The sequence below is a fragment of the Apis mellifera genome, linkage group LG10, assembly GCF_003254395.2.
Source record: "Apis mellifera strain DH4 linkage group LG10, Amel_HAv3.1, whole genome shotgun sequence".
In the NCBI taxonomy this organism is placed as follows: Eukaryota; Metazoa; Arthropoda; class Insecta; order Hymenoptera; family Apidae; genus Apis; species Apis mellifera.
Window position 1 is genome coordinate 4,476,568 of NC_037647.1, and position 27,509 is coordinate 4,504,076.

The 27,509-nt window shown below is 29.7% G+C and overlaps 2 protein-coding genes and 1 long non-coding RNA gene across 11 annotated transcripts in view; 1 reads left to right on the forward strand and 2 right to left on the reverse strand.

The window, feature by feature from the left end:
• Nucleotides 1-2,142, reverse strand: part of LOC107965041 (solute carrier organic anion transporter family member 4A1-like) — a 43,455-nt gene extending 41,313 nt beyond the window's left edge. Inside the window, exon 1 of one of the 2 annotated variants that reach the window (XM_016914309.2) lies at nt 1,382-2,141. The gene's annotated coding sequence lies outside the window, so the exon portion shown is untranslated. Of the gene's footprint in view, nt 1-1,381 lie in introns of both variants that reach the window. The other variant, XM_026443496.1, reaches the window with a different exon arrangement.
• Nucleotides 1-6,821, forward strand: part of LOC100577407 — a 48,997-nt gene extending 42,176 nt beyond the window's left edge. Inside the window, exons 5-6 of the long non-coding RNA XR_001704396.2 lie at nt 6,031-6,354; nt 6,424-6,821. This is a non-coding gene — a long non-coding RNA (uncharacterized LOC100577407). The remainder of the gene's footprint in view (nt 1-6,030; nt 6,355-6,423) is intronic.
• On the reverse strand, nt 3,012-10,881 carry LOC411414 (dynein assembly factor with WDR repeat domains 1). Of its 8 annotated transcripts, XM_026443506.1 has the most exons (10): nt 10,375-10,881; nt 9,172-9,298; nt 8,969-9,070; nt 8,792-8,864; nt 8,216-8,419; nt 7,349-7,471; nt 6,885-7,069; nt 6,502-6,631; nt 6,045-6,343; nt 3,012-5,595 (listed from the first exon to the last, which is right to left on the reverse strand). In XM_026443506.1, the coding sequence occupies exons 3-10, from the start codon at nt 9,006-9,008 to the stop codon at nt 5,399-5,401; spliced, it is 1,251 nt and encodes a 416-aa protein (XP_026299291.1). In that variant the 5' UTR covers nt 9,009-9,070; nt 9,172-9,298; nt 10,375-10,881; the 3' UTR covers nt 3,012-5,398. The 8 variants fall into 8 exon arrangements, with proteins under 8 accessions (XP_026299291.1, XP_026299292.1, XP_026299290.1 ...); XM_026443507.1 differs by lacking the exon at nt 9,172-9,298; XM_026443505.1 differs by lacking the exon at nt 10,375-10,881 and having other exon boundaries at nt 9,196-9,600.
• Between the last annotated feature and the right edge of the window lie 16,628 nt (nt 10,882-27,509).

The following is a 27,509-nucleotide window of genomic DNA, read 5'->3' on the forward strand; positions in this document are numbered from 1 at the left end:
TTAATACGTTTACGTATTATAACGATATTTTTTATTCAATTTCTTTTTCCTCTTAAAATATGTATTATAAGCAACTAGGTCACGAAAAGTGTTAATTCTCTAAGCATCTAGGCCTGTATAATGTAAAAGTATGCAAACTTTACATTTTTAATTTTAACATTTTATAATATGATATAATGTAAAAGTATGCAAACTTTTACATTATATCATATTATAAAATGTTAAAATTAAAAATTGCCTTTGAAAATTTCGATTTTAATTTATTAATTTTTATGTTAAAAACTTATAGGATAAGTTTAAAATAAAAATTTAAGTTTTGGATTTAAGCGTTATGGAGATAATATTTTTTTTTAATTTTGATAATTAATTGCCTTTGAAATATTGTTTTTCCTATATTTCAATAAAATTATATATCTCGAGATAATATTTTTATAATTTCCAATTAATATACGTACTTGAAACATTACTTCTAATATAAAAATTTATTTCCAAAATAATTCTTTATCAATCGAAGAATGGAAATAAATTTTCCATTTATTTTAAAAATCTATTTTTCCCCAAATTCGTCGAAAAAAAAAGAAAGAAATGCACGAGTCGATTCCTCATCAAAATCTCCGAATTTACGTTATGATTATGACTCTCTGATGGCGTGAATCCGGGTGCAATTAGCGTGATTACAGTTTAATCGGAGCCATTATGAGATTTGATGACACTTTGACGGGAAACTAAACGTTCGCGGAAAATAAATTGGAAAATAATTTCTTATCAAATTAGATATTTTTACATTTTTCTCAATTATTGCTTGTTGTTTATCTTGTGTAATTATATTATATCTACTCTTAGATAAGTATGACGTTTTCTTTAATAAGATTGGAAAATTGGTCTCTGTCATATTATATAAGGATAAATTGAATACGTTTAAATATTTCATCTTGAAAATTTTCTTTTCTTCTTCGTAAGAAAAATTCTTTCGACAAATAAATAATTAAAATAAGATTAAATGTAAGTTTCATACATAATTTTTCTTTTACTTAGAAAACAAAAATGAAAATCGAGGATACGAAATAATACAAAGAAGAAACAATGAAAGAAAAGATATTTTCAAAACTGATACCTGTAATACCTTCTTATGTTTCAGAAAAAACATTTCTTACGTCTTAAACAAAACAGTTTAACATCTCTTAAACATTATTTAATGTAACGATATCCTCATGCAATATGCAAAGACGTCAAACTTTAAATATCTTATTATTATCACTGATAAAACTCGTAACCTGTATTTTTTAACCTGTGTTTTAGAAAAATTTCAACACGATTTCTCGTTATTTCTCAATATTCGAATATTATTTTATTAAATTCATAATAATTCAATAAACAATACCTTCACGCGCACCTGTACTCCATTAGTCACGATCCACTTGCAAACTTATCCACTTGTTTCCTCAAATCACGCCACCAATCTTCTTCAAACTTTCACGTCCATTACTTAACCTTGAAAGATTCTTGCGTTATTTCCTTACACAAAATTCGATATTCCAAGCGAGGGACACACGATGAATCGATCACTATTCTTTACATTGTTCTTGATCGATGACACACTCGAACGTAATTTCTTTTCTTCTGAAGAAAAACTATCCTCGTCAATTTTCAAGCATTCTTTAATTTTAACTTGTATTATATTTTTAATCCCCTAATAATTGATTCCTTTTTATTAACATACTGTCATACATTGAAGTATGATCCATCTGTAATTGTATCAATCAAATTCATGAAGTCGTAAATCTCACGATTTAAACAAGGATTATTTTAGTCATAAATCCTTGATTAAAATACGATTTCGAAACAATCATATTTATTTATCATAATTATTTAAATTTTTTCACCAATTTCAACATCAAGTTATTTCGTGCATCACCTCGTTTCTTAAACAAACGTTATTCAATATCAAAACACACGGATCCAATATTTATAAAATCAATATTTTTTTAACTCTTCGAGCCCCTTAATTCTTAATTAATTAAATTTAATAATTAAATTTCCTTTTCTTCTTAATTCTTCATTCACTGGATATTCATGAATGTCTCGTGAAACAAAGACTTTAAAAAACGATCGTTCCCAATGATGCGACACTGTCATACAGACCGAGTAGAGAACACCGACTGAGACAGTAGCAACGTCTGTTCGTATAAGTATACAATCGCGAATGACTTTCGAGGTAGTTTCTCCCACTCATCGACACGTTTCCATATATTTGAAGTATTTATTTGAAGATTACGAGATATTTGTCACGACAAATTTATCTACACGATAATTACAATATTCTTCGATGCTTTTATTCAAAATAATATTAGTTATTTCTATCATGTTGAAATAATTAAAGAAACGATATATTCCTATGTTGATTTATTTATAATTTTTTATTTTATTATTTTCTAAATCTTGACAATAATAGTTTCTCATCGACACGTTTCCATGTATTTGAAGTATTTATTTGAAGATTACGAGATATTTGTCACGACAAATTTATCTACACGATAATTACAATATCCTTCGATGCTTTTATTCAAAATAATATTAGTTATTTCTATCATGTTGAAATAATTAAAGAAACGATATATTCCTATGTTGATTTATTTATAATTTTTTATTTTATTATTTTCTAAATCTTGACAATAATAGTTTCTCATCGACACGTTTCCATGTATTTGAAGTATTTATTTGAAGATTACGAGATACTTGTCACGACAAATTTATCTAGTAATTATTTATGAAGTATTTATTTGAAGATTACGAGATACTTGTCATGATAATTATAATATTCTTCGATGCTTTTATTCAAAATTAAATTAATTATTATATATATCATGTTGAAAAATTAAGGAAACGATTGTTGTAATAATATATTCCTAGATTGATTTATTTATAATTTTTTATTTTATTATTTTCTAAATCTTGACAATAATATTAGAAGTTCGTACAATTCTTTCCGCATTCTATTGTTTTCTTCTCGTTTGATACAATCCTTTTTTGTGCTCTTCCATACAATCTTTTTAAAACGTGCACGATATTTAAACATTTTTTTAAAAAGTTTTTCCATGAATACATTCGAAATCAATAAATAACAGGGATCAACGCGTAAATATTTATTTCGTCAATCACAATTTTTGAAAAATTACGCGCATATACACACCTTTATCTTCGTAAATATCTCGCAAATTTCCCTCAAATCAATATATATCTGAATTTATTACACATTTCATACCGATATTAAACGATAATAAGCTTTAATAAATTCCTATTAATAACGACAATATACACATTCATTTTGAATATAAATTAAACCAAATATAAATCACAATTCATGTACGTATTAATTTCACGTAGGAAATTTAAATTGAATCTTTATTTCGCAATTATTAACATATATCTTTTTCATCTCGTTCCGCAATTAAATCAAATTGCTCGAAAATTAATTTTTAATATCATTTTGGAAACATCCTAATCTTTCTCGTACAATAAACTGTCGTTTCACGATATGAATTATTCATACATTCTTCTTTCTAAATATTATTTCGAAATTTTCTTAAACAATTCCAAATATCCGTTTTGCCTCTAATTTTTTGAAAGAACATCATCGTTATTTATCGAATAACGATTAACATTAATTGATATAATTATTTGCAAATTATCATTTGATATAAATTTCATCCAGATCTGAATTATCTCCAATTATGAATAATTCTTGCTCACTTCACATACAAATTAAATGATAAATTATTTTAGAAACGACACGTATATTCAATACAGCAAAAACTTGGAGAATACCATCTCCAAAACGCAGGATTTCGTATCGTATTTTCAAAATCTTTCCCTTGTTCATTCACAGATAAAAAAATATTACGAATATCAAAATTAACATTCATTCCTGATTCATCCTTTTCACAAACTTTCCATCGAAGATTGAAACTCAACTCTATGAATTATTAATGAATTATAATTATATCCGAATTGGATAACTGTACTTTATTATTTATCCATCAAGAAACTCTCTTCGAAATTTTTGAAAACTCTCAGTCAGTTTCTTCCTAGCTGCAAAAAAAATTGAATATCCAAAATTATATATCCATAACGGAAGAAGAAACAGCCAAGCGTTCGTTGTTGGAACGAGGATCACGAACGAGTGTTCGTTTCGAAAAATTATTATAATCGTCTCCTTAACCCGCCACTTAATCGCTCTTGATAATGCTGACTGTGTAGAGTTACGCAATTTTTAGAACGCGATATTGTTTTAATTGCCGTGCAATGCAACGGGTGTGCAACACCACCTCTTTAAAGGGTGCGACTTTTAATTAAACGTCCCGCCACAAGTATTCTGCTGCGTGAGTTATATAAAACGACGCCGGTGGGTTTCTCTGGGTTTTGATGGAAACCCGTTTTGCTAACAAATACCATCTCCTCGTTACACCTCGTAACGTACGTTTCATTTAATATATTTAGAAATTGTGTGAATAATTGCGCTCTCCAAACAATTCACTCGCGGAGATATTGCATTCCGTACAATTAAGCTCATTTTGTTATTTACAATTGGATTGCGGATATTAGGACATTACGCGTAAAATAAACATTGTGCACAGTGTTTCTCAACTTCCTTCTTGGCTGCAATCCTCTTTTTGCAAAAAAGATTATTCTCGTGTTGATTCGATTGCATTTTATTCCTCTTGAATGAATAAACAACATCTGTTCTGACATCTTTTTAAAATATGCCAGTGTAATTATTTTGGAATAAAGATTTTTAAAGTCGATGAAAGATGATAATGGCCATCTTTGAGAAACACTGGAATAATACCTATTACAATTTGTAACGTTGTTGAGTTTCGAGAATTACATTTATTTTATGCTAAGAATATTACAATTGGATAATAAATCATAAGATATTCCAAATAGATACTAATTTGTATAAACTGTTTATTTAAAATATTTAAAATTTAGATTTGAATATAGAATTTAATTACAAATAATTTTGTTTCAAGCAATAGTGCTTTTACTATCTACTGTAATTTATGATTAATTTATGTGATTGAATGTTTTGTGTAGATATTTCTTCTCTCTTTTTCCTTACATCCGCATTACTTATTTCTATTTGAATCTCAAATTATTTAAAAATCACTTACAAAAATGTTAGGATTCCTCTTGTACAACTTTTGCTATAGATTTGATAAATTCAAATTATATTTAAAAAAAAATACTTTTATTTCAATTAAAAAACATTTAAGAAAGTATTCAACCTTAAAATGAATAAAAAAGAATGAATAACATTTTAAAGTGCATAAAAATATACGACATAAACAATGAACAAAATGACAAGTAAGAGCTAAGGGCACACCTGAAACCAATCGAGTCATCTCCAAATCATGCAAGTGTTATCTTTACTCGCTGTGATAATGGTATCGCCATTATAAGAAAATGCACAACTGAACACGTCGTCTGTGTGACCATCTAACGTCTGTATGCAGCATCCATTTTCCAAAGACCACAATTTCGACGTTCTGTCCAAAGATGATGTCAATAAATGTTGACTATTTGGGCTGAAACACACTGTCATCAATTTTCTCCATTATTTTCTATTAAATATTTCCTCTCTCAAATTATTCATTTCCATTTATATCCTTTATCTTTTTATTAATAATCTTTCTAAATTATTTTGTACAAATTATTTTGCTCTATGTTTTCAATAGTTTGTTATTTAAAATAAATCAATTAAAAAAAGGAGAAAAGAAATCTTTCTAAATTATTTTGTACAAACTGTATTCTGCTGTATGTTTTCAATAGTTTGTTATTTAAAATAAATCAATTAAAAAAAGAAGAAGAAAAAGAATTTAGAATTCTTTAAAAAAAAAGACTATTCAACATCAACTTATATCTGCATTATTCTATCTACTTTTTCCTATCAATAAAAACTAAGATAAAAATTAAGATATTCATAAGATGATCAAGTTTTTCTAATAATAAATTTGCAATTATATGTAACAGGATGGTCGAATCACCTTTGGAAACCTCTTCTCGATGACCCTTCATCAAGGCCAGCTGCTTGAAATTGGTGCTCACATCCCAAACTCTGGCCGTGGTGTCGCTGCTCGCAGTGGCCAACTTTTTCCCATTGTTGTCGAAGGTCAGGTCCAGGACCTCGTCATCGTGTCCTCGAAATGTGACCAGGCACGAGTTCATTTTCGTGTCCCACACTTTGGCCGTTTTATCCATCGACGACGAGGCGATCAACGAGCAATCGAAGTTGTAAATGCAGTTCGATAATTCGGATCGATGGCCGATCAACACGCATACGCGACTGGGAAAAAAGTAAGTAGGGAATAAGTAACGAGGAAATAAAAAATGTATAAAGTATATTAAAAACTTTCTTCTTTTTAGGATTTTTTTAATTATTATTTTTAATTTTCAAGATTGAAAAAAGGTATGTATATTTGGAATGATTGGAAATAAACTCACGTGAGAATCCTTGTATCCCAAATACTGACAGTGCCGTCGAATGAACCCGTTATTATTTGATTTCCATCGTTATTGAAGTGTAAAGCGATTATTTCTGCAGTGTGACCTCTCAATATCCCTAATTCCTCACCTGTTAAACGAATTCTTATTTTATTTTAAAAAATCCATATCCTCGAGTCTCACCGTTTAAAGATTCATCGTTCGAATTTAACTCGAGTTTTATAAAATATTGAGAGTGAAAAATGCTATATTTCTACAATTTTAGAGAAAAGCGTAACGAAAGATGTAACATGGAATTAAATAAAATGGATAATGGATAATTTTTAATTAAATTTTATGCAAAATTCATATTATTGAATAATGATGTTAAATAAAATAGATACCTGTTGTTATGTCAAATATTCTTGACGTCATGTCTAAAGATCCAGTTGCAATCTTCGTATAAATTGGCGAGAATTTGGCGACAACTACTTCAGCATTGTGACCCCTCATAGTTGTCGTGCAGTGACCCGTTCGAGAACACCAAATTTTTGCGGTTTTGTCGAAGGAACCCGTTACGATTTTGTCTCTAAAAATCATATAAAAAAAAAAATTATTAATAGCAACAATTAAATAATTTAAAATCGAGAATCCTTCTTCATTACGAAAAGAAATCATTTAAACAAAAAATATTTTATCTCGATTTTCTTGTTATAAAATAATATGAAGTGTTTCGAGACGTTCTGTTGTGCGCAAAGAGACTCTAGATAGAGATATTTCATCGGCAAAGAGTGCACGAGAAAGATTATATCCTCGTTTCCGGTCGACGGCAAATGAATCGTAAGAGCAATGGTTAAACGAGACGTACGAAATTGGGTTGTTGAAGGACACGGTGTAGACCACATTCTTATGGCCTTCGAGAGTAAGAAGCTCCGTTCCACTGTCAATGTCCCAAACTTTACACGTTCTGTCATAGCTGCCTGTCAAGCATCTATCAACAAATTTTAATATAAATTGTGAGAATATATTTATAGATTATGTCATCAAGTTATTAATTTTTAAATAATTTTTCTATTTAAATTTCAAATGTAAATTATATTTAATCAATAATTCTTTTATCGTCTGAAATTGTCTCGAATCATAAATAATTTTTCTTAAATTACCAAATAAATAAAAAGTGTTTCTGTTTTCATCAAAAATTAACGATGGAAACAGTTAACTAATTTGCAAGAAACTTTGTTAAAGATACATTTCCACAATCCCAGATGATAAAGGAGTTATTATTCTCTTTGTAAAAACTTTTCAGGGGAATGTAGACGGTAATTCTGAAATAGATGGTTAAACTTTAGAAGCTTATCCCGCTCATTTTAAGAATGAAATAGGTAATATGAACATAGAGCATCATGAATGTTCACGAGTTACTTTTGCAATAAACTTTTACCGTTACCAGTCTCTTGGATCTTCTTTAAGTCCTTCTTAAGTTACCTAGGCATTGTAAGATTAGATAATTCTATAAATATTTTTATAGTGCAACTTTTTAAAATGCTATTACTTCTATCATTTCATTCACAGAATAAATAATTTTCAATATGTATACAACTATTAAATATCGAGATTTCAAAGCCTGAAATAATTTAAAAATATAGCTTCGTCCATCCATTTCTGATTTACCCTTACATTATTTCATGATAATTAGAATGTAGAATTGTGGTGGGGCAATCTTAATCGGGAGTACCTTTTACCTAGTTTATCGAACGCGATATTCGTGAGGGGCAGAAGATGGGTCTGCAAGGTCTTGTATTTGTAGTAACGTTTAGGGTTTGTATCGCAAACTTTGGCTTGCAGCTTCTGCAGGGTCTCCACTAACTGCTCCATTACACTTTCGGTTATTACAGGCTCGGCCGCTTTTATGCTCTCCGCTAATGCTCTTATGTCCGTTCTGCAAAACGACACGTACACTCCACTAGTCTACTTGCCGCCAAGTAATTATACACCTACGTGCGCTCTTTCTTTTTTTTTTTTTTTTTTTTAAATAATTCAACAAGCTTAATTGTTGTTGTATGCGACACTCTAACGTTTCCTCTTCTTTTTCGATCGTAATCGCGTTTCAAGTTATTGAGATTTTTTTTTTAAATATATATCTAATAAAGGAAAACAAGTTTGCAGGGAGATTAAGAGAAATTTTTTGATTGCATTAGTAAGGAATTGTATGTTATAAAATTTTATGAGATGACAGTAGCATTTCTATTATATATTAACGAAAGAATGAAAGTATATCAAGTTTAAAAAAAAAAGAAAGGAGTTTAATTACTCGGCAGACAAATCCAGAAGATCGATCATTTTCGTCTTGATATCTCCACCTTGAGTATACTCCAAGGCGAGGCCTGTAAAACGAAGAAGAAAGTTACAAAGAGATACTTCATTTTTGAGGTGTTGGTGACACACGTTAATTTCCGTAAAAAAAATTCATGCCGCTCGGTTGGCTTACCTGGTGGAAAGTAACGAAGCAAAAACTTCATCAGCTTCATGTGGACATTCCAATTACAGCCACGTCCAGTGTTTTAGACAGCAACCAAATTGCCACGAGCCCCTTTCGAAAACGAGACGAACCTGGATTTAATTATAAAACGTAATCGGCGTGCACGCGCGCGAATTAAACGCGAATCGTAGAGGTTAGGTTTTTTTACCCACGGCTGTCAATGCAGTGACCCGCACCTATTCGTCGTGCGTGTCCAACTGATGCCTGATACGGTTGCAGAAATAGACGAATCGCGATATTGTGCGTTACCAAGGCACGTTTTGTCGATTGCATCTCGGTCTTGCGTACAAATTTCGTGACCGATTATTCTAAATTTTCCACAACAGATGCCTAAACGAGACTTTGAAGGCTGAATTGTCAAGGACAAAGTTCAATATTATAAAAAATTATTTAAACGGATAAAAGTTAATAAATTATTAAGTTATTACTAATATTTTCAAAGTACTTAAAAAATACAGGAATTATAATTGGTAAAATATTAAAAATTATAATATTTTGGCATTTTTTAATCTACAAAATCTCTCTAGATTTACAGAGAGCAACCTATACTGTTAACGATACACTTCCAAACTTTATCTATGCAATATTAAATTTTCTAATTTCTAAAAAAAAAATTAATAGATTAATCATATATAAGCATTATTTCTTGAGCATATATATTCTGTATATTTTAAAAACAAATATAATTCAGAAAAAATAGACGAAGAATAAGAATAGATTAGAGATAGAGTAATAATACTCATAATTATCTCTTAAATGCCAAGATATCTCTTTGAATGTAGGGTAAAATAAAATAGCAATTGATTCATGATATTATTGCTAGAATTTTCTTAAAAGGAAACATTTTTTAAAATCATTCAAGAGACGGCGCTGATATTCAATTCTTCTTTAGAACTGATATTCAGCACTATCTCTTGAATGAGAATTAATCTATGGCACCATCTGCTGAATCTTTTGAAAGGAAACATTTACAAAACAATTTAAAGGATACCGTAAATAAACAATTTTGTACTTTTAAAATATTAATAATTATAATTAATGATAAAAATTAATTGTTGGAATTCTTAGAATAAGTTCTCGAGAGACCTCCTATCATTTCATGTTCTTCTAATACAAAGTCAAGTTTCTGCTTCACTATTTCTTCCTTTTGTGTCATTTGGAAAATTCCAAGAAATACAAAGATTCTCAAAATTTGATCACATTTCCAAGAATAATAGACATTCCAAGAATTGAATGTACTTACCGAGAAACTATTTGAAATCTTGGAATAAGTTTTCGAGAAACCTACCATATAATGTTCTGCTAATACAAAGTTCAATTTTTCTATTCTCTCAACTATTTTTTATGTTGATTACCGTGATGCAACGACATGGTTCAACGTTGTCCATCGATGTCCATTGATGTCCATTGATGTCCATTGATGTCTATTGATGTCTATTGATGTCCATTGATGTCCATTGATGATACCTTAAATTAACTTATTCCAAATTCTAATTCGAAATCTTATATTATATTCAAAACAAGAACTTAAATCTAAGATATGCAGATCTTCACATCGAAAGTAGCGTATTACACAATAAATATACTAACTAATAAATATCTGTATCAAAGATATTTTAGTTTCATATAAAAAAAAAAATATAAAAACAAAAAATTAACCAGAATATCTTTGTCCATATTTTATTAGTATCTTCAATCTAATCCAAGAAAATTGCTCAAAATAATTTAAAGCAATCATATTTTAGATAAAATTGAAGATGTGCGAAGTTCTTAGCTTGGCATCGCTTTTCAAAAAATTTTGAATGCAATTCAAGATATTTTTTTAAATGAAAAATATGAAAAGCGATGCCAATTACCGGGTCCCACCACGAGGAGGTGACTACGCATCGAGACCCATCAGGTTGAATTTATTGAACAAATTTATTAATACAATAAAATTACAATACAATTAATTAATTTATAAATTAAAACTTAAACATACAAAAGAAATACGATACAATCGTACAAAAAATTATCCATCGTCGTCCAACGATGAATACTTAAACTAACTTATTCTAGATTTAATATTAAATCTTACATCTATCTTACATCTATTTTACATTATGTAAAAAGTAGGACTTAAATCTAAGGTGCATGTATCTTATGATTTAAATCGAATATAAGAAATTATAATAAAAAAATTAAAATTTACGTCGTATGCTGGTGATCCAACGTCGTCCAATGTCGTCCATCGATGTCCATCGATGAAATCTTCTAAATTAACTTATTCTAAATCTTAATACTAAATCTTAAATCTATCCTAAAATAATGTTATACTTAAAACTAGAACTTAAATCTAAAACGTTCGCATCTTATGATTTACATTGAATTAATAAAAATAACAAATTATAATAAAAGAATTAAAATACATTGTATGCTGATTATTATGATCCAACGTCGTCCAACGTCGTCCATCGATGAAATCTTAAATTAACTTATTCTAAATCTTAAAACTAAATCTTAAATCTATCTTATAATACACTTAAAACTAGAACTTAAATCTAAAATGCACGCATTTTATCATTTACGTAGAATACAATAAATTACAATAAATTACAATAAATAATAATATTAAAAAACTAAACCTTAAAGCTACTTTATATCATACATTTACATATTATATCTTAAAGCTAGATTGTCCTAAATGTAAGATGCATGCAACTTATCATTTACATCGAGTGTAACAATAAAAATATTAAAATCTAAGTCTTAATACTAAATCTTAAATCTATCTTAAAAAAATGTTATACTTAAAACTAGGCCTTACATCTAAAACGCACGCATCCTATCGAAATACAATAAATTACAATGAATACATTAAAATTAATAAATCTTAATACTAAATCTTAATACTAAAGCCTACCTTATATTATACTTATACTATACTTAAAGTTAGGTCCTAAATGTAAGATGCATCTTATCATTTACATCGAGTATAACAAATTACGATAAAAATATTAAAATCTAATTCTTATTACTAAATCTTAAATCTATCCTAAAAAATATTACACTTAAAGCTAAGATGCGCGCATCTTTTTACATCGAATGTATTATAACGAATACAGTAACTAACTAATATCAGTGTCAAAGATATTCTGGTCTCATTTAGAAAAATTAAAAAATAATATAAAAACAAGCAAGGATTGACCAGAATATCCTTGTTCAGATTTTTGAGTACCTTCGGTCTAATCCATTGATAATCAATCAAAATAATGTACAGCAATTATATTTTCGACTAGACTGAAGATGTGCGTAGTTCTTGGCTTGCCATCGCTTTTCGAAAAAATTTCCAATTCAATTCAAGGTATTTCTTTAAATAAAAAATATGAAAAGCGATGCCAATTACCGGGTCTCACCCACGGGGAGGTGACTACACATCGAGACCCATCAAGTTGAATTTATTGAACAAATTTATTAATATAATAAAATTACAATACAATAATATTACAATACAATAAGATTACAATACAATAAAATTACAATACAATTAATTATCTATAAATTAAATCTTAAACGTAGAAAAGAAATATATGATATAATTGTTAAAAAAATTATCCATCGTCGTCCAACGTTGTCCATCGATGAACTCTTAACTCTACTTTATTCTAGACCTTAATACTAAATCTTATATCTATCTTACATCTATTTTACATTATGCAAAAAACTAAGACTTAAATCTAAGATGCATGCATCTTATGATTTACATCGAATATAAGAAATTATAATAAAAAAATTAAAATTTACATCGTATGCTGATGATCCAACGTCGTCCAACGTCGTCCATCGATGTCCATCGATGTCCATCGACGAAATCTTAAATTAACTTATTCTAAATCCTAATACTAAATCTTAAATCTATCCTAAAAAAATATTATACTTAAAACTAGAACGTAAATCTAAAATGCTCGCATCTTATAATTTACATTGAATTAATAAAAATAATAAATTATAATAAAAAAATTAAAATGTATGTCATATGTTGATTATCGTGATCCAACGTCGTCCAACGTCGTCCAACGTCGTCCAACGTCGTCCAACGATGTCCATCGATGAAAACTTCAATTAACTTATTCTAAATTATTATTCTATATTAACTTATTCTAAAACTAAAATTAACTTATTCTAAATCTTAATACTAAATCTTAAGCCTACCTTATAATATACTTATACTATACTTAAAGCTAGGTTGTCCTAAATGTAAGATGCATGCAACTTATCATTTACATCGAGTGTAACAATAAAAATATTCAAATCTAAGCCTTAATACTAAATCTTAAATCTATCTTAAAAAAATATTATACTTAAAACGATCAATGTACATCAATGAAGTCTTAAATTAACTTATTCTAAATCTTAATACTAAAACTTAAATCTATCCTAAAAAATATCATACTTAAAACTAGGACTTACATCTAAAACGCACGCATCTTATCGAAATATAATAACTTACAATGAATATATTAAAATTAATAAATCTTAATATTAAATCTTAAGCCTACCTTATATTATACTTATATTATACTTACAGCTAGATCCTAAATGTAAGATGCATCTTATCATTTACATCGAGTATAACAAATTACACTAAAAACATTAAAATCTAAGTCTTAATACTAAATCTTAAATCTATCCTAAAAAATATTACACTTAATTCTAAGATGCGCGCATCTTTCATTTACATGAAATATATTATAATGAATTCATTAATTAACTAATATCTGTATCAAAGATATTCTGGTCTAATTTAGAAAAATGAAAAAATAATATAAAAACAAGCAAGGATTGACCAGAATATCCCTGTTCAGATATTATTAGTACCTTCAGTCTAGTCCATTGATAACTAATCAAAATAATGTACAGCAATTATATTTTCGACTAGAGTGAAGGTGTGCGTAGTTCTTGGCTTGCCATCGCTTTTCGAAAAAATTTCCAATTCAATTCAAGATATTTCTTTAAATAAAAAATATGAAAAGCGATGCCAATTACCGGGTCTCACCCACGGGGAGGTGACTACGCATCGAGACCCATCAGGTTGAATTTATTGAACAAATTTATTAATACAATAAAATTACAATACAATAAAATTACAATACAATAAAATTACAATACAATAAAATTACAATACCATAAAATTACAATACAATTAATTATTTATAAATTAAATAGAAGAAAAATATAATACAATTGGTAACAAAATTATCCAGTCGTCCAACGTTGTCCATCGATGAACTCTTAATTCTATCTTATTCTAGATCTTAATACTAAATCTTATATCTATCTTACATCTGTTTTACATTATGCAAAAAACTACGACTTAAATCTAAGATGCATGCATCTTATGATTTACATCGAATATAGGAAATTATAATAAAAAAATTAAAATCTACGTCGTATGCTGATTATCGTGGTCCAACATCGTCCAACGTTGCTCTTTGATTTCCATCGATGTCTATCGATACATCGAACATAAAAAATTGCAAAAAAGAAATTGAAATCTGTGTCCTATGTTGAATGTCGTGATCCAACGATGTCCATTAATAAATCAAATGTAAGAAATTACAAAAAAGAAATTGAAATCTGTGTCCTATGTTGAATGTCGTGATCCAACGATGTCCATTAATAAATCAAATGTAAGAAATTACAAAAAAGAAATTGAAATCTGTGTCCTATGTTGAATGTCGTGATCCAACGATGTCCATTAATAAATCAAATGTAAGAAATTACAAAAAAGAAATTGAAATCTGTGTCCTATGTTGAATGTCGTGATCCAACGATGTCCATTAATAAATCAAATATAAGAAATTACAAAAAAGAAATTGAAATCTGTGTCCTATGTTGAAAGTCGTGATCCAACGATGTCCATTAATAAATCAAATATAAGAAATTACAAAAAAGAAATTGAAATCTGTTGAATATCGTGATCCAACGATGTCCATTAATAAATCAAATGTAAGAAATTACAAAAAAGAAATTGAAATCTGTTGAATATCGTGATCCAACGATGTCCATTAATAAATCAAATATAAGAAATTACAAAAAAGAAATTGAAATCTGTTGAATATCGTGATCCAACGATGTCCATTAATAAATCAAATGTAAGAAATTACAAAAAAGAAATTGAAATCTGTGTCCTATGTTGAATGTTGTGATCCAACGATGTCCATTAATAAATCAAATATAAGAAATTACAAAAAAGAAATTGAAATCTGTGTCCTATGTTGAAAGTCGTGATCCAACGATGTCCATTAATAAATCAAATATAACAAATTACAAAAAAGAAATTGAAATCTGTGTCCTATGTTGAATATCGTGATCCAACGATGTCCAACGTTGCTCTTGGATTTCCATCGACGTCTATCGATACATCGAATATAAAAAATTACAAAAAAGAAATTGAAATCTGTGTCCTACGTTGAATATCGTGATCCAACATTGTCCAACGTTGCTCTTGGATTTCCATCGACGTCTATCGATACACCGAATAAAAACCATATAAAAAATTACAAAAAAGAAATTGAAATCTATGTCCTATGTTGAATATTGTGATCCAACGACGTCCATTGTCATTCATTGTCGACCATTGTCGTCCAGCGTTGTTCAACGTCGTTCATCTTCGTCCAACGTCGTCCACCAACGTCGTCCACCAACGTCGTCCACCAACGTCGTCCACCAACGTCGTCCATCAACGCCGTCCATCGTCGCCGTCCATCGTCGCCGTCCACCAACGTCGTCCATCGTTGCCGTCCACCAACGTCGTCCATCGTTGCCGTCCACCGTTGCCGTCCATCGTTGCCGTCCATCGTCGCCGTCCATCGTCGCCGTCCATCGTCGCCGTCCATCGTCGTCGTCCATCGTCGCCGTCCATCGTCGCCGTCCATCGTCGCCGTCCATCGTCGCCGTCCATCGTCGTCGTCCATCGTCGCCGTCCATCGTCGTCGTCCATCGTCGCCGTCCATCGTCGCCGTCCATCGTCGTCGTCCATCGTCGTCGTCCATCGTCGTCGTCCAACGTCGTCCAACGTCGTCCATCGTCCTCCAACGTCGTCCATCGTCCTCCAACGTCTTCCATCGTCCTCCAACGTCCTCCAACGTCCTCCATCGTCGTTCATCGTCGTCCATCGTCGTCCATCGTCGTCCATCGTCGTCCATCGTCGTCCATCGTCGTCCATCGTCGTCCATCGTCGTCCATCGTCGTCCATCGTCGTCCATCGTCGTCCATCGTCGTCCATCGTCGTCCATCGTCGTCCATCGTCGTCCATCGTCGTCCATCGTCGTCCATCGTCGTCCATCGTCGTCCATCGTCGTCCATCGATGAACTCTTAAATTAACTTATTCTAAATCTTAAAACTAAATCTTAAATCTATCTTATAATACATTTAAAACTAGAACTTAGATCTAAAACGCACGCATTTTATCATTTACGTAAAATACAATAAATTATAATAAATAATATTAAAAAACTAAATCTTAAAGCTATCTTATATCATACGTTTACATATTATACTTAAAGCTAGGTCCTAAATAATAAGATGCATCTTATCATTTACATCGAGTCTAATAAATTGTAATAAAAATATTAGAACTTATATTTTATTACTAACTCTTAAATCTATCCTAAAAAATATCATACTTAAAACTAGGACTTATATCTAAAACGCACGCATCCTATCGAAATACAATAAATTACAATGAATACATTAAAATTAATAAATCTTAATACTAAATCTTAATACTAAAGCCTACCTTATATTATTCTTATACTATACTTAAAGCTAGATCCTAAATGTAAGATGCATCTTATTATTTACATCGAGTATAGCAAATTACGATAAAAATATTAAAATCTAAGTCTTAATACTAAATCTTAAATCTATCCTAAAAAATATTATACTTAAAACTAGAACTTAAATGTAAGATACGCGCATCTTGTCATTTACATACAATAAAATAAATTATAATAAAAATATTACAATCTAAACCTTAATACTAAAACTTAAATCTATCTTATATTATACTTAAAACTAGGACTTAAATCTAAAACGCATCTTATTTATATCGAATTCATTATAATATATTACAATGAGTACACTAGAATAACTAATATCTGTATCAAAGATATTCTGATATTATTTGAAAAAAGTGGAAGGAGATAACGTTGCTCAATTTGTTAAAAATTGAGAAACAAGAAAGGATTAACCAGAATATCTTTGTTCAGATTTTTATTAATACCTTCAGTCTAGTCCATTGATAATTAATCAAAATAATTGAAAGCAATCATATTTTAGACTAGAGTGAAGGTGTGCGTAGTTCTTAGCTTGCCATCGCTTTCCACAGACTATCATTGATGAAATATATTTGATATTTTTAAATTTAAAATATTTCAGAGACATTAATGAAATAAATTTTGTGATATACGATTTTGGAAAGCGATGCCAATTACCGGGTCTCACCGACGAGGAGGTGACTACGCATCGAGACCCATCAGGTTGAATTTATTGAACAAATTTATTAATACAATAAAATTACAATACAATAAAATTACAATACAATAAAATTACAATACCATAAATTTACAATACAATTAATTATTTATAAATTAAATAGAAGAAAAATATAATACAATTGATAAAAAAATTATCCAGTCGTCCAACATTGTCCATCGATGAATTCTTAAAGTAACTTATTCTAGATCTTAATACTAAATCTTATCTATCTTACATCTATTTTACATTATGTAAAAAACTACGACTTAAATCTAAGATGCATGCATCTTATGATTTACATCGAATATAGGAAATTATAATAAAAAAATTAAAATCTACGTCGTATGCTGATTATCGTGATCCAATGTCGTCCAACGTTGCTCTTTGATTTCCATCGATGTCTATCGTTACATCGAACATAAAAAATTGTAAAAAAGAAATTGAAATCTGTGTCCTATGTTGAATATCGTGATCCAACGATGTCCATTAATAAATCAAATATAAGAAATTACAAAAAAGAAATTGAAATCTGTGTCCTATGTTGAATGTCGTGATCCAACGATGTCCATTAATAAATCAAATATAAGAAATTACAAAAAAGAAATTGAAATCCTTGTCCTATGTTGAATGTCGTGATCCAACGATGTCCATTAATAAATCAAATATAAGAAATTACAAAAAAGAAATTGAAATCTGTTGAATATCGTGATCCAACGATGTCCATTAATAAATCAAATATAAGAAATTACAAAAAAGAAATTGAAATCTGTGTCCTATGTTGAATGACGTGATCCAACGATGTCCATTAATAAATCAAATATAAGAAATTACAAAAAAGAAATTGAAATCTGTGTCCTATGTTGAAAGTCGTGATCCAACGATGTCCATTAATAAATCAAATATAAGAAATTACAAAAAAGAAATTGAAATCTGTGTCCTATGTTGAATGTCGTGATCCAACGATGTCCATTAATAAATCAAATATAAGAAATTACAAAAGAGAAATTGAAATCTGTGTCCTATGTTGAATATCGTGATCCAACGATGTCCAACGTTGCTCTTGGATTTCCATCGACGTCTATCGATACACCGAATATAAAAAATTACAAAAAAGAAATTGAAATCTGTGTCCTATGTTAAATATCGTGATCCAACGACGTCCATTGTCATCCATTGTCATCCATTGTCGATCATTGTCGTCCAGCGTTGTTCAACGTCGTTCATCTTCGTCCAACGTCGTCCACCAACGTCGTCCACCAACGTCGTCCACCAACGTCGTCCACCAACGTCGTCCACCAACGTCGTCCATCAACGCCGTCCATCGTCGCCGTCCATCGTCGCCGTCCATCAACGCCGTCCATCGTCGCCGTCCATCAACGCCGTCCATCGTCGCCGTCCATCGTCGCCGTCCATCGTCGCCGTCCATCGTCGCCGTCCATCGTCGCCGTCCATCGTCGCCGTCCATCGTCGCCGTCCATCAACGCCGTCCATCGTCGCCGTCCATCGTCGCCGTCCATCGTCGCCGTCCATCGTCGCCGTCCATCGTCGCCGTCCATCGTCGCCGTCCATCGTCGCCGTCCATCGTCGCCGTCCATCGTCGCCGTCCATCGTCGCCGTCCATCGTCGCCGTCCATCGTCGCCGTCCATCGTCGCCGTCCATCGTCGCCGTCCATCGTCGCCGTCCATCAACGCCGTCCATCAACGCCGTCCATCAACGCCGTCCATCAACGCCGTCCATCAACGCCGTCCATCAACGCCGTCCATCAACGCCGTCCATCAACGCCGTCCATCAACGCCGTCCATCAACGCCGTCCATCGTCGCCGTCCATCGTCGCCGTCCATCGTCGCCGTCCATCGTCGCCGTCCAACGTCGTCCAACGTCGTCCATCGTCGTCCATCGTCGTCCATCGTCGTCCATCGTCGTCCATCGTCGTCCATCGTCGTCCATCGTCGTCCATCGTCGTCCATCGTCGTCCATCGTCGTCCATCGTCGTCCATCGATGAACTCTTAAATTAACTTATTCTAAATCTTAAAACTAAATCTTAAATCTATCTTATAATACACTTAAAACTAGAACTTAAATCTAAAACGCACGCATTTTATCATTTACGTAAAATACAATAAATTATAATAAATAATATTAAAAAACTAAATCTTAAAGCTATCTTATATCATACGTTTACATATTATACTTAAAGCTAGGTCCTAAATAATAAGATGCATCTTATCATTTACATCGAGTCTAATAAATTGTAATAAAAATATTAGAACCTATATCTTATTACTAAATCTTAAATCTATCCTAAAAAATATCATACTTAAAACTAGGACTTATATCTAAAACGCACGCATCCTATCGAAATACAATAAATTACAATGAATACATTAAAATTAATAAATCTTAATACTAAATCTTAATACTAAAGCCTACCTTATATTATTCTTATACTATACTTAAAGCTAGATCCTAAATGTAAGATGCATCTTATTATTTACATCGAGTATAACAAATTACGATAAAAATATTAAAATCTAAGTCTTAATACTAAATCTTAAATCTATCCTAAAAAATATTATACTTAAAACTAGAACTTAAATGTAAGATACGCGCACCTTGTCATTTACATACAATAAAATAAATTATAATAAAAATATTAGAATCTAAACCTTAATACTAAAACTTAAATCTATCTTATATTATATTTAAAACTAGGACTTAAATCTAAAACGCATCTTATTTATATCGAATTCATTATAATATATTACAATGAGTACACTAGAATAACTAATATCTGTATCAAAGATATTCTGATATTATTTGAAAAAAGTGGAAGGAGATAACGTTGCTCAATTTGTTAAAAATTGAGAAACAAGAAAGGATTAACCAGAATATCCTTGTTCAGATTTTTATTAGTACCTTCAGTCTAGTCCATTGATAATTAATCAAAATAATTGAAAGCAATCATATTTTAGACTAGAGTGAAGGTGTGCGTAGTTCTTAGCTTGCCATCGCTTTCCACAGACTATTATTGATGAAATATATTTGATATTTTTAAATTTAAAATATTTCAAAAACATTAATGAAATAAATTTTGTGATTTACGATTTTGGAAAGCGATGCCAATTACCGGGTCTCACCGACGAGGAGGTGACTACGCATCGAGACCCACCTAAACCTAAAAAAAAAAAAACATTAAAAATTAATCATTAAATTGAACAAATTAGAAATATATAAAAATAAAATAAATCTGAAATGTAAAAGAAATATTAATCACAAATACATAAAATAAAATAATCATTTGAATTATTATACAATAAAATTTGACAATAATCTTTACAGCATTTTTTTTATATTTTTTACAATGTCCAACGATGAGACTAAATCTATCTTAATATAATAAACCTAATGATAATACTAAATCAAAGAGTCATACATCCTATTGGTATCACTGATATTAAGGATATTCACGTTTTATTTCAAACGAAAAAAAGTTATTGACAGAATAAAAAAATAGTGTAAGAAAATCTAAATTCTACAATAGTTGATTTACAAGAGTCATCAAACAAATGATAACCATGTTGATCAGCAGAGAGTTACGATAGTGGCCTAGTAGCTGAATGCACAGAGTCCACAACGACCACGAGAAGGAACTAGAAATCATTTCAGGACCACCGGAGTCGAAATTACCAAGACATAGTCCTAACGACTCACAGGAAGGAACTAAAAATCATTCTAATACCACTGAAATCGAATTACCGAAGACGACATTCAACATAGGACCTATCTCTGATCAAATATCCAAAGATATCAATCGATCAGAGCGCGGACTTTCGACTGACCACCGTAAGTTGAGCATCAGTCCGATGAACACTTACAATTTTTTCATGATGATTCATGAGAAAAAAGTCACGAAAAAAAGAAGAGATGATTATACATCGAGACCTAAAATTAATAAATAAAAAATACATAAGAAAAATATTATATAAAAATTAAACAAATCTGAAACATAAAATAAAGATTAATTACATAAATTATAAAAATAAAACAATAAAATTAACAATAAAATACATAAAAAATAAAAATAAATAAACATGCAATAAACATGCAATAAACATGCAATAAACATGCAATAAACATGCAATAAACATGCAATAAACATGCAATAAATTTTTACAAAAATTTTTACAAAAATCTTTTACATTTTTCCCTTTATATTATATTATATCTAAAACGCTTGCATTAATTATAAGAAATATAGAATAAAATTAAAGATTAGGTCCCACGTCGTCCATCGTCGTCCATCGTCGTCCATCGTCGTCCCACGTCGTCCAACCATGATAATGACCTAATCTATAACTTAAAATCTTAAATTTATAATTTACAATACATAATATTTCTATTAATATTATCCGTATCAAGAATACTCTCGTCTAACTTAAAGCGAAAAAAAGAAATATTCAAAATCATTTATACTAAATCATTTATAATAAATAAAACATCAATAAAAAAAGAAAGAATATTCAAAAAGCAACTATAAATGGAGATCAAGAAAATAATAAGAAGAATACATTAAAAGAAGAAATCAACCCTCTTTGTCGTTCTCATATCACGACTTACATCAATGGATTTACGAAAATCGATGGACGGATGATACTTGCCAGTCGTGACCAATCAAGGGTTACGACACTGGCCTCGCAGAAGAATGATTTACGTTCTGACGACACAGGAAGGAGCAAGGATAAATCCCTGACCACCGGAGTCGAATTACAAGTACGACATTCGACCACGAGGCCGAACTCTAATCGAGTACCAAGGTACCAATCGATTAGAGCGCGGACCCTTAACTGGCCACCGGAAGTAGAGCACCGATCCAACGACTTCTACCACTGTTGCATGACAGGAGATTGATTTGAAATAAGCGACGAAAGAGAAGAAAAAAATATAAAATAACTAAAAGGATAAATTGAGGAAGAAGATGCTAATCATTCATACTAAACACACAAAAAAAAGAGGAAACTTAAAAAGTTAAAAAAGCAACTAAATGCAGGCTAAGAAAATGATAAGCATTTGAAGAAGAACTTAAGATACGTGATCGATGAAAAATCAACCCTTATCTGTCGCTCTCATATCACGACTTACATCAATGGATTTACGAAAATCGATGGACAGATGATACTTGCCAGTCGTGACCAATCGAGGGTTACGACAGCGGCCTAATAGCCAAACATCTTATGTCCCAACGACACAGGAAGGAACAAGGAGTAAATCCTTGACCACCTGAGCCGGATTACAAAGACGACGTTCCACCACAAGACCTAACTCTAATCGAGTACCAAGGTACCAATCGATTAGAGCGCGGACCCTCAACTGGCCACCGGAAGTAGAGCACCGGCCCAACGATTTCGACCACTGTTGCATGACAGGAGATTGACTTGAAATAAGTGACGAAAGAGAAGACGAAAATATAAAATAACTAAAAGGATATTTTGAGGAAGAAAGTAACAAACGATTGCAATAATTATACGAATAAAAACTCGAAATGAAAACGAAAAACGAGAATATAAAAAAGGAGTAAAAAAAATTAAAAATTTTTAGTTTTCGCTTTAAATTATGGAGTATATCTTGATACGGATGGAAACGCACTTATTACAATAAACTTATTCTAATATCTGCAGTCCAGTTTAAACAATTAAAAATTAAAAGTCAAAATAATTAAATGAATTATGCAAAGTTTACACTGGACTGCAGATTTGCGTAGTTCTTAGCTTGCCATCGCTTTCCATACACTATCATTCATGAAATATATTTCATATTTTTAAGCTTAAAATATTTCGAAAACTTTAATGAAAAATAATAAATTTTGTGAAATATGATTTTGGAAAGCGATGCCAATTACCGGGTCTCACCGACGAGGAGGTGACTACGCATCGAGACCCATCAGGTTGAATTTATTATGAACAAATTTATTAATATAATAAAATTACAATACAATAAAATTACAATACAATTAATTATCTATAAATTAAATCTTAAACGTAGAAAAGAAATATATGATATAATTGTTAAAATACTTAAACATCGTCGTCCAACGTTGTTCATCGATGAACTCTTAACTCTACCTTATTCTAGACCTTAATACTAAATCTTATATCTATCTTACATCTATTTTACATTATGCAAAAAACTAAGACTTAAATCTAAGATGCATGCATCTTATGATTTACATCGAATATAAGAAATTATAATAAAAAAATTAAAATTTACATTGTATGCTGATGATCCAACATCGTCCAACGTCGTCCATCGATGTCCATCGATGTCCATCGACGAAATCTTAAATTAACTTATTCTAAATCCTAATACTAAATCTTAAATCTATCCTAAAAAAATATTATACTTAAAACTAGAACTTAAATCTAAAATGCTCGCATCTTATAATTTACATTGAATTAATAAAAATAACAAATTATAATAAAAAAATTAAAATGTATGTCATATGTTGATTATCATGATCCAACGTCGTCCAACGTCGTCCATCGATGAAATCTTAAATTAACTTATTCTAAATCTTAAAACTAAATCTTAAATCTATCTTATAATACACTTAAAACTAGAACTTAAATCTAAAACGCACGCATTTTATCATTTACGTAGAATACAATAAATTAAAATAAAATACAATAAATAATAATATTAGAAAACTAAATCTTAAAGCTACCTTATATATTACGTTTACATATTATATCTTAAAAATTGTCCTAAATGTAAGATGCATGCAACTTATCATTTACATCGAGTGTAACAATAAAAATATTAAAATCTAAGTCTTAATACTAAATCTTAAATCTATCTTAAAATATTATACTTAAAACTAGGCCTTACATCTAAAACGCACGCATCCTATCGAAATATAATAAATTACAATGAATACATTAAAATTAATAAATCTTAATATTAAATCTTAAGCCTATCTTATATTATTCTTATACCATACTTAAAGCTAGGTCCTAAATAATAAGATGCATCTTATCATGTACATCGAGTATAACAAATTATAATAAAAATATTAAAATCTAAGTCTTAATACTAAATCTTAAATCTATCGTAAAAAATATTACACTTAAAGCTAAGACGCGCGCATCTTCAATTTACATGAAATATATTATAATGAATTCATTAATTAACTAATATCTGTATCAAGGACATTCTGATCACATTTAAAAAAATTAAAAAATTAAAAACAACCAAAGATTGACGAGAATATCCTTGTTCAGATATTATTAGTACCTTCAGTCTAGTCCATTGATAACTAATCAAAATATACAGTAATCATATTTTCGACTAGAGTGAAGGTATGCGTAGTTCTTGGCTTGCCATCGCTTTTCGAAAAAATTTACAATTCAATTCAAGATATTTTATTAAATGAAAAATATGAAAAGCGATGTCAATTACCGGGTCTCACCCACGGGGAGGTGACTACGCATCGAGACCCATCAAGTTGAATTTATTGAACAAATTTATTAATACAATAAAATTACAATACAATAATATTACAATACAATAAGATTACAATACAATAAAATTACAATACAATTAATTATCTATAAATTAAATCTGAAACGTAGAAAAGAAATACATGATACAATTGTTAAAAAAATTATCCATCGTCGTCCAACGTCGTCCATCGATGAACACTTAAACTAACTTATTCTAGACTTAATACTAAATCTTATATTTATCTTACATCTATTTTACATTATGCAAAAAATTACAACTTAAATTTAAGATGCATGCATCTTGTGATTTATATCAAATATAAGAAATTATAATAAAAAAATTAAAATGTATATCATATGTTGATTATCGTGATCCAACGTCGTCCAACGTCGTCCAACGTTGTTCAACGTTGTCCATCGATGAAGTCTTCTAAATTAACTTATTCTAAATCTTAATACTAAATCTTAAATCTATCCTAAAATAATATTATATTTAAAACTAGAACTTAAATCTAAAACGCTCGCATCTTATGATTTACATTGAATTAATAAAAATAACAAATTATAATAAAAAAATTAAAATCTACATAGTATGCTGATTATCATGATCCAACGTCGTCCAACGTCATCCATCGATGAAATCTTAAATTAACTTATTCTAAATCTTAAAATTAAATCTTAAATCTATCTTATAATACACTTAAAACTAGAACTTAAATCTAAAACGCACGCATTTTATCATTTACGTAGAATACAATAAATTACAATAAAATACAATAAATAATAATATTAAAAAACTAAATCTTAAAGCTACCTTATATATTACGTTTACATATTATATCTTAAAGATTGTCCTAAATGTAAGATGCATGCAACTTATCATTTACATCGAGTATAACAATAAAAATATTAAAATCTAAGCCTTAATACTAAATCTTAAATCTATCTTAAAAAAATATTATACTTAAAACTAGAACTTAAATCTAAAACGCACGCATTTTATCATTTACGTAGAATACAATAAATTACAATAAAATACAATAAATAATAATATTAAAAAACTAAATCTTAAAGCTACCTTATATATTACGTTTACATATTATATCTTAAAGCTAGATTGTCCTAAATGTAAGATGCATGCAACTTATCATTTACATCGAGTATAACAATAAAAATATTAAAATCTAAGTCTTAATACTAAATCTTAAATCTATCTTAAAAAAATATTATACTTAAAACTAGGCCTTATATATAAAATGCACGCATCCTATCGAAATATAATAAATTACAATGAATACATTAAAATTAATAAATCTTAATACTAAATCTTAATACTAAAGCCTACCTTATATTATTCTTATACTATACTTAAAGCTTGATCCTAAATGTAAGATGCATCTTATCATTTACATCGAATATAACAAATTACGATAAAAATATTAAAATCTAATTCTTATTACTAAATCTTAAGTCTATCCTAAAAAGTATTACACTTAAAGTTAAGATGCGCGCATCTTTCATTTACATGAAATATATTATAACGAATAGAGTAACTAACTAATATCTGTGTCAAAGATATTCTGGTCTCATTTAGAAAAATTAAAAAATAATATGAAAACAAGCAAGGATTGACCAGAATATCCTTGTTCAGATTTTTGAGTACCTTCGGTCTAGTCCATTGATAATCAATCAAAATAATGTACAGCAATCATTTCTTGGACTAGACTGAAGGTGTGCGTAGTTCTTGGCTTGCCATCGCTTTTCGAAAAATTTTGAATGCAATTCAAGATATTTTTTTAAATGAAAAATATGAAAAGCGATGCCAATTACCGAGTCTCACCCACGGGGAGGTGACTACGCATCGAGACCCACCTAAAACAAACCTAACAACAAACAAAGAAAAAACAAATAAAAGTTATATTAATATTATATTATTAACAATTATTATTAACAATTATTATTAACAAATTAATGATATACCAATCACAAATAAAAATATATAATGATATAATATAAATTATATAAAAATGTAAAATATGCAACAAAATGATATTCTATAATCGTAAATCTGTGTTTTTATGTATAACTTTGTGTTGGTATTTACAAAAATTTTTTACATTTTTCGCAATTTCTCGTACACAATTTATCCCACGCCGTCCAACGTTGAGGCTTAAATTTATAACTTAATCTATATTCTTAACACTACATCTTAAATCTATGATTTATATATCCTACAGGCATCATCCGTACTAAAGATACGCTCCTATTTAATGTAAAGTAAAAGAAAAACGAAAAAGAAAAAAAAAAAGAAACAAATGGATTGAAAATATCTATGATTGAATGTTTGTATGTATTGATTTTATGTTAAGGAGCATATCTTTTTACCGAATGTGCTTACAATAAACTTAATCTAAATATCTATCTTTTACATTAAACTTAAATCTAAGACTTAAATTTAAGACTTAAAATTT